The 7389-nt window shown below is 54.5% G+C and overlaps 1 protein-coding gene across 3 annotated transcripts in view; it reads right to left on the reverse strand.

Moving 5' to 3' along the window:
* Positions 1-6956, reverse strand: part of MROH2A (maestro heat like repeat family member 2A) — a 44927-nt gene extending 37971 nt beyond the window's left edge. The window contains exons 1-5 of one of the 3 annotated variants that reach the window (XM_053903501.1): positions 6443-6956; positions 5789-5887; positions 5372-5556; positions 747-878; positions 299-461 (exon numbers count right to left, since the gene is read on the reverse strand). In XM_053903501.1, the coding sequence (XP_053759476.1) occupies positions 299-461; positions 747-878; positions 5372-5556; positions 5789-5887; positions 6443-6485 (622 nt within the window). In that variant the 5' untranslated portion in view covers positions 6486-6956. The remainder of the gene's footprint in view (positions 1-298; positions 462-746; positions 879-5371; positions 5557-5788; positions 5888-6442) is intronic. The other 2 variants (XM_053903492.1, XM_053903503.1) reach the window with 2 other exon arrangements.
* Between the last annotated feature and the right edge of the window lie 433 nt (positions 6957-7389).

Here is a 7389-nt window from a genome sequence, read left to right on the forward strand (position 1 = left end):
AGGTAAGAGGGGGGATGGTTGAAGCGGGAGACAGGGATGAAGGAGAGCTTGTGTCGGGATGAGCACTGGGCGATGCATGGAATCGTCAGGTGACTGGATGACCCTCCTGAAACTGATATTACGCTGGACTCAAAAGGAAAACTTAAAAAAATGTAAAAACTAGAAAAGAGAGAAATGGGGCTGGTCAGAGAAGAGAGAGGCAGTGACCGGGAGGGAGCGCCAGGCCGGCCTGCGGGGCCAGACACCCCCCACCCCCCACCCCGCCGCCGCCCCGGGCTGAGGACCCACGTGCGCCTACCGTTGCCATTGGCCAGTTTCGCCAAGGTGACGATGACGAATTCGTCCGTGAGGTTGAGAGGCTTGAGGTGGTGCTGCAGCTCATACATGACCAAGTTGAAGTGGTTGCGGGACAAAGCCACCAGGGTGTCACTGGCCACCTCTGCCTTCATGTAGCCCTCCACCTGCAGGGGACGGGGGAGGGACGTGTGTCTCCACCACCCGCTGGGCTGCCATGAAAACCCTCCTGCCCCACACCTGCTCCAGCTCAGGCTCCGCCTCTTCTTGCCCCCCCCGCCCCCCGAGGTCACTGGACCAGAGAAGCCAAGCCTCTCCCTGCCTCAGGGCCTTTGCACATGATGTTCTCCGTGCAGAACTAAATCCTGCATCCACCCCAGGCCACCAACATCTCAGCCCCTGGGCTGGCAGGGGAGGCGGGCAGGCCACCGATGGACCCAGGGCTTCACTACCTCCAGGCTCTCCCTCATCTCCTTGGAGGCGATGGCGACCAGCCTCTGGACGCCCTGATCCTCTAGCTCCCCCTCCTGCTGGATGATCTCCTGGAGGATGTTGTAAATGTTGACTTTGCGCTGGGTGGAAATCTGGGAAACGATTACGGGCGGGCGGGAAGATCCTGGACTAGGTTGTGGCGCCTGGGATGGACCCAGCCCTGCCCCCAACACAGCCCACCATCTTCTCCCTCCACTGGCCCTCCTCCCATATACCCGTGATTGGCAAGATATGTGTATTTGATCTTTGTCCCCTTTCTGGTTTCTGGTACAGAGCTCCTAAAACCCTTGGGAGTTCCCTAAGTGATGAGAGCCCTGAAAGAGTCCTTTGTTGCCTTAATGAGGTGACTTGGAAAGCACGTAAGGATGGGGGCTGGTTGCCAGGAGAACCATCCCTTTCATTAGAGGGTCGTAACTTTCAGTCTTGGAGTGGGGGAGGGGCCGGAATCCTAATGCATTGACCACAGCCAATGATTCAATCAGCGGTGCCTCTGTAATGGGGCCTCCGTAGATCGCAGATCAGGGCTCAGCGAGCTTCCGGGCTGGCAAACACATGGGGATTCTGGGAGAGCGGTGCACCCCAAGAAAGCACAGAACCTCCGCACCCGTTCCCCGTGGCTTCCCCTCTGCATCACCTCCATCTGGCCATTCCTGAGTTCGATCCTTTTATAATAGACTAGTAATCCAGCGAGCGGTCTGTTCCTCTGAGTTGTGTGACCCACCCTAGCAAATCAATCAAACCCAGGGAGGGAGTTCGACAGCCAGTCGGTCAGAGGCACGGGGGACAAGCGGGGGCGGGGGCAGCTTTGTGGGACTGAGCCCTTAACCTATGGGATCCGATGCTGTCTCCAGGTGGGTAGGTCAGAACTGAGCTGAACTGTGGGACACCCCACTGGTGTTTGAGAACCGCTCGGTGGTGGAGGGGGGTGGGGAACCCCACACGCATTGCAACTGGTTCCAGAATGAGTCATACCCCACCTGGCGGTTGTCCTCAAGCCGCCCAAGAGGCAGGCCCTACCGTGTTCTACCCTCAACACCGTTCTCCGCCCTCCCCCCGTCCGACTCATCCAACTGGCCCTGGCGGTGTGGCCCGCAAATCTGTTCTCTTTTCCCTGTTCTCGGTCCGGCAGAGTCAGCAAGACAAGAGTCACATGGTCAGCGCCCCAGATTCTCCACACACTTGTCACCGGCCCACTTGAAAGCCCAAGAACGCAGTCCGCCCTGGTGGGGGAGCACTCGATGCCAAGAAATGTGCCTCTCACTCCCTTTTGATTCCTAGATAGCCTTATCGCCATCTTAAATGACCCCGTTTAAGGTAGAATTGGACAAAGAGACCGTATTCCCAGACCATGGCGATTAAAATAGCCCTTACTGAATCAGGCTTGACCAGCTGCTCTTGCAGAATGAGTGTGGGCCGTTGACATGGGGGCCATGGCCCGCAAAGCCCTTGGAAAGGGGCCTCCTCTCTGTTGGGAGGGTGGCCACTTCCCAGCAGCCCCAGAGGCCTTGGAAAAGGCACCTCAAGAAGGAAGAAATTCACTCAAACTTATATGTTCACCTAGTGAAATCTGCTCCAGAGAGTCGTGGCCTTGTTTGCCTGGTGTCGCCCTAGCGAATAACCGAGGCTTCTAAACTCCAACCAGAGATTCCTCATGAAAATCCCTGGAAGTAAGAAAACTGGGGGGCCTTGGCCGTTCGGTACTGCCTGGCCCTGAACCAGTGTCCCTCAGTCTTTTTTTAGATCGTTCCCTAAAGAGCCTTCTTAGACATTTTTTCCTGATTGCACCCCTACGCATGAAGCCTTAATTCCCCGAGTATATGGCGTATCTGTTTATGTGCCTCTCTGTACTTGATACATAAAGAAGTAAGGTTTTCTTCAGCGAATCCATTTTAGCCGGGGGTAGGGGGAACAGTATCACCCCCGTGGAGAATGCATGCTCTAGATTTTCAAAGAGAACTCAAGGACACCTGTAGGCTTCATTAACACTCCTGCAGGACCTGTATAAACAGCCAGGTAAATTTTAATAAGACCAGCCTCCTCTGTGATCAAGAGGCATCTCTGGAGAATATTTATGGTCGCATGGCAAAAACTGTCAAAGACTTGAAAACTGACCTAAAGACAGGCACCAGAGGAGGTCTTGGGGCTGTCTGCAGCCGCTCAAAGATTATGGGGCCTCAAGCGGGGGGCACTCTTGATCCCCCGTGATTGTCTAGGCTACGTTATCTGGGGACAGAAGCTCAGTCCTAGGAAACTGATACGAATGCAAATGCTTCCTCCCTAGCAACAAAAATCATTGCCGTTCCTGGCAATGTCAATGACTTTTGTCTGGTTTAACAGATTTTGACATTCTGCTGGCTCCTTCACTATTCAATGAAGAACGGAAATCTCCGAAACAGGTTAATTTCGAATGTGCCTACGTGTTTAGAGTCTATGTATTGCCACTGATTATTGACGAGGGAGCATGGGGCGAGCTGAAGACAAAGTACAGGCTGACAGCACCCTCCCCCCACCCCCGCCAGGTGGGATACGTGTGATATTCCCCCCCAGACACTCCTGGCTGCCCAAGAAGAGGGGAAAGGAAAGAAAGCAAATGGTTGACTGATGGAGATCGAGGTCACGTAGGATGGGAGTCTCCTTCAGTTTACGGATGACTTAGTAACGGCAAGAAAAAGGCAATCTTATCCAGAACCTAATCTCCAGAAACCTATAGACTCCGTTTCCTGGAGCCCTCATATCACCCTCATCAAGATGTAAGGGGGTTTAAGTGCTTGCCGTGGTGATGTGGGAAACAAAGGCAAATGAAAAATTAGATTCCCGTACTGCCTACAGCCCAGTGACGAGTCCTTGAAACAGACAGAGTGACCTCCCTCTAGGAGCTCAGCTGCCTCGATGATGACACTTTGTTAAGGGTAAAAGGGAATCTTGGCTTCACGTTATCCTGAGCCCCAGGATCCTGTAAGTCTGCTTTAACATATAAAAATTCCTTTATCTCAACTCCCCAAGATACATGCAGGCAATCATACTCCAAGCTTATGGCCCCCTGATATACATCTGAAGGGTCTCATGACTGAGGTTTTACTAAACAGTAGTAAATGGCGTTTTCCTAACAGCAGCCAGCCCCTCAAGGACCTGGAAACCTTGCTTCAAAATTCCTTAGAGACTTACGCTGTCCCCAACCCCCTCCCAACCTGAGGTATATAATGAGTTATCTGTCACAACCCAACGCAGCTCTTTCTGCCCACAGGTCCTGTCCCTGTGCTTTAATAAAATCACCTTTCTGCACCAAAGACGTCTTGAAGAATTCTTTCTTGGCCATCGGCTCTGAACCCCCCATCACCCCAAAACCCCATCAATTATGGCCTGGGTGTTAACCATGCTCTTAAATGTTTTATATCTCCCGACACCTCGGGGCCTCGATGACCCTGGAGAGCCCACCCCTCCCAGGCTTAGCCAGTTACTACCAAGAGCAAACAGCTCCCCAGGGAGCATGCTTTTCAAATGCAAACCAGCCAGTCCAAAGCTGGTACCATCCACCTGCTCTCCCACTGGGAGCCACTATCCACCTGCCCCTAATGACCCCAGGGCCACATGCCAGACAACCAGGGACAGCCCCGATACCCAGAGCCCGCTGAAATTGTTCACACTAGCCCATCTTCAGCCTGCTCACCCCGCCTGTCCCATCCCCCCTCCCCCCACCAGAGACCACAATATAGACTCTTGCCCCCATTCCCTCCTCGCTCCCTCTGTTTCCTGGCCAACCCTGGTGCTTGCTCATGTGGCCCTGCATGATATGGCCTGTCCCCTCCCCCCCACCCCCCCCTGCACCTCCTAATAAACCCACATTTTAAAAGTCTATTACAAAACCCTTTGCCTGTCTTTGCTCCTCACAGCTGCCACCCATCTTTCTACAAAATCAAGCTTTCTCTAAAGAATTCCTACAAAGATCTCCCGCACTTCCCAGACCCAAAGGCTACAGGACAGTCTAAACTCCAGCAGTTCTCAAAGTGTGGTCTCCAGACCAGCAGCCTCAGCATCACCTGGGAAGGTGTTAGAAATGCTGATTCTCAGGCCAGCCCCACAGTCCTACTGAATCAGTAACTCCCAGGGCGGGGCCCAACAATCTGGGTCTTAACGAGCTCTCCAGGGGACCCTGATGCTCTGCCCCAAACTCTGCCCTGTCTTGCCCACCGCGATTTCCCATCACACCGCCCATCACTCCCTCCTATGCCCTCCACCCCACTCCTGTCCCTGGCTAAGCAGTCTCCGGGCTGGCCCAGCACCACTTTGCACCCGGTTCTGCTACGTCTTGGCTGCCCCAGGTCTACCTGCTTCACTCCTTCAACATCTTTGTGGCTACGTTCGTGAGCCCTAGGACAAGGGCTCCCCAACCCACCGTGTCAGAATAAGGCAACTTTTTAAAAATTACCAAAGCCCCAGGCTCCCATGGGTCCTGTGAGTCAGAGCCTCACCATCTTGCCAGTGTCTGTGCCCCAGCACCCAGCCCTGTGCCTGCGATGGTCAGTAATGTGTGCTGACCCACGGGTGGCTGGGCTCCGAGGTGGGGCCGGAGGCCAGCGGGCCCTACCTCGGGCACCTGCAGGCAACGGATGAGAGCGTTGATCACCGCGGAGGGCTCCGTGGTGGCCTTCTCCGTGATTATCACCGAGGCCAGCATCTTCCGCATGTCAGGACCTGCCCCCCCAGCAGTGTCCGTCTTTGCTGACCCGCTGTCCATGATGTTGAGGAGGTTTGTGACTTGTTGGAAAGTACCTGAGACAAGGTGGTGCAGGGGTGCCCGCTGAGGTGGCCGTCACGGGAAGTGCTCCCGCGCCCAGGCCCTCCCGACGCGGCCGGGGAAGCCATGCTCTTGCCACGATTGGGCGGGGCCTCCCTGTCCTCCTGCAGACAGAGAAACCGAGACCTAGGCTGGGACACGCCCTCAAGGAGTCAATGGCCAGGACTGGACCGGACAGGAATGCAGGGGTGGGGCCGACTTTCTTACCTCCGTCGTCGTCTGGCTCCAGGGGTTCCGGGTCCTCCGTTTCCTCTGCTGGGCCCTCGTCTGAGCCTACCACTGCTTCCGTCATCTCCTCCACAAGCTCTTCGGAGACAAGATTTGTAAAATCGTTGGTGTATCAACACAACCCAAGAGACCACCCCCCCGCCAAGAGTCACACCCTGCATAACCCTCTCCCCTTCGGTGTGGGCAGAACCAGGACTTGGCTAGACCCGTGTTCTAACCAGTAGACCGAGGCCAAGGTGACAGGAAGCCACTCCCAGGGTCGTGTGCTCTCATAGCAGCCTCTGTGTCCTAGGGATGGGAGAGGGAGTCTCACGCTAGCCTTGAAGTTAACGGCGTGGCCTAAACTGCCTGTGGAAGGGACCCTGTGGCAAGAAGCTGAGGACATCAGTCCTCCAACCCCATAAGCTTGGAAGAGAACTAAGCTCCGGAAAGGATGTGTCTGCGCCAACATGAAGGCAGCCTGTGAGACCCCCCCGACTCCGGATCCCCGGAAACCGTGCGATGATAGACGGGTGTTGTTTTAAGCCACTGAGTTGATGCCATTTATCACACAGCAGTGACTAACTTGGTTAAGAAGGGCCCTTCCTCTCTCTTCTCTCCACACCGAACACTAACGATTAATGAGAAACCCACCTCCGCCGTCCTCGTTGCTCCTCTCAAGGAGCTCTCGTGACATCAGCAGCTTCTCAAGGGTTGACCAACAACACAGATGTCAAAATGGAGGACTGAAGGCTCCCAGATCCGTTCGCCCCGTGACCAGAGTTCCCCAAGCCTGAAACTCCACGGGCTCTTCACCGTCCTGAGCTCTTTCCCTCCTGGGAATCTGTTGAAGAGCTACTCTGGGACTTAACTACTGACCTTTCCTCGGAGTCCCCTCCTGGTTGGGACAAAAATGCACCACAAGGAGAGGATGCCTAATACACATCAAAGGTAATGTGGACAAGGGCAGGTGGGTCGTCAAGGAAGTGGGACGGTTGGCTTCTCAGCCGTAATGTGGATGAGGAAGAGGTCTCCTGGCAGGGTGGGAGGGTTTCACTAGAACCATCACCGTTAGGTCGCAGACCCTTGGAACTCTGAGATCTAACTGCCTTCCTGAGTCTTGATCAACTGAGGGCTTCAAGGGGTGCGCAGGGCCCTGTATTAAAACGCCGCATTATGTTGTCATTAGACGTTTCTTTTATCCATATGTGCGGTGGAATACGGTGGTCTGTTTGGGAAAGGGGCATAGCGGGAGCGGGCGTTATCAACTACCACATCCCCTGGGGATGCCCTGTTGGTTTTTAAGCTCCACAGAAGCTTCCAGGGTGAAATCTGAAACTGGCCTCTGTACTCAGAGGGTGGGGAGAGACTGAAGAAGCCACTCCATGTTGGCAGGTGGCAGTTTTCATAAGCAGGAGAACTTACACAGGAGTTTCATCTTGGGCAGCATCAGGACAAGTGAATCTCTGCACCCGCCAACCACATCTTACAAGTTTATACAGAGGTCTTAACCAGGTTCAGTCACCTGTACCATCAAGATGGCCTCAACACCATCTCAGTATCCCAAAACGATCTCCTTGGATCATCCTCTGGGAGTGGGA

This window comes from Panthera pardus, unplaced genomic scaffold, assembly GCF_024362965.1.
Source record: "Panthera pardus isolate Hobbes unplaced genomic scaffold, ASM2436296v1 HiC_scaffold_10, whole genome shotgun sequence".
Lineage (NCBI taxonomy): Eukaryota > Metazoa > Chordata > Mammalia > Carnivora > Felidae > Panthera > Panthera pardus.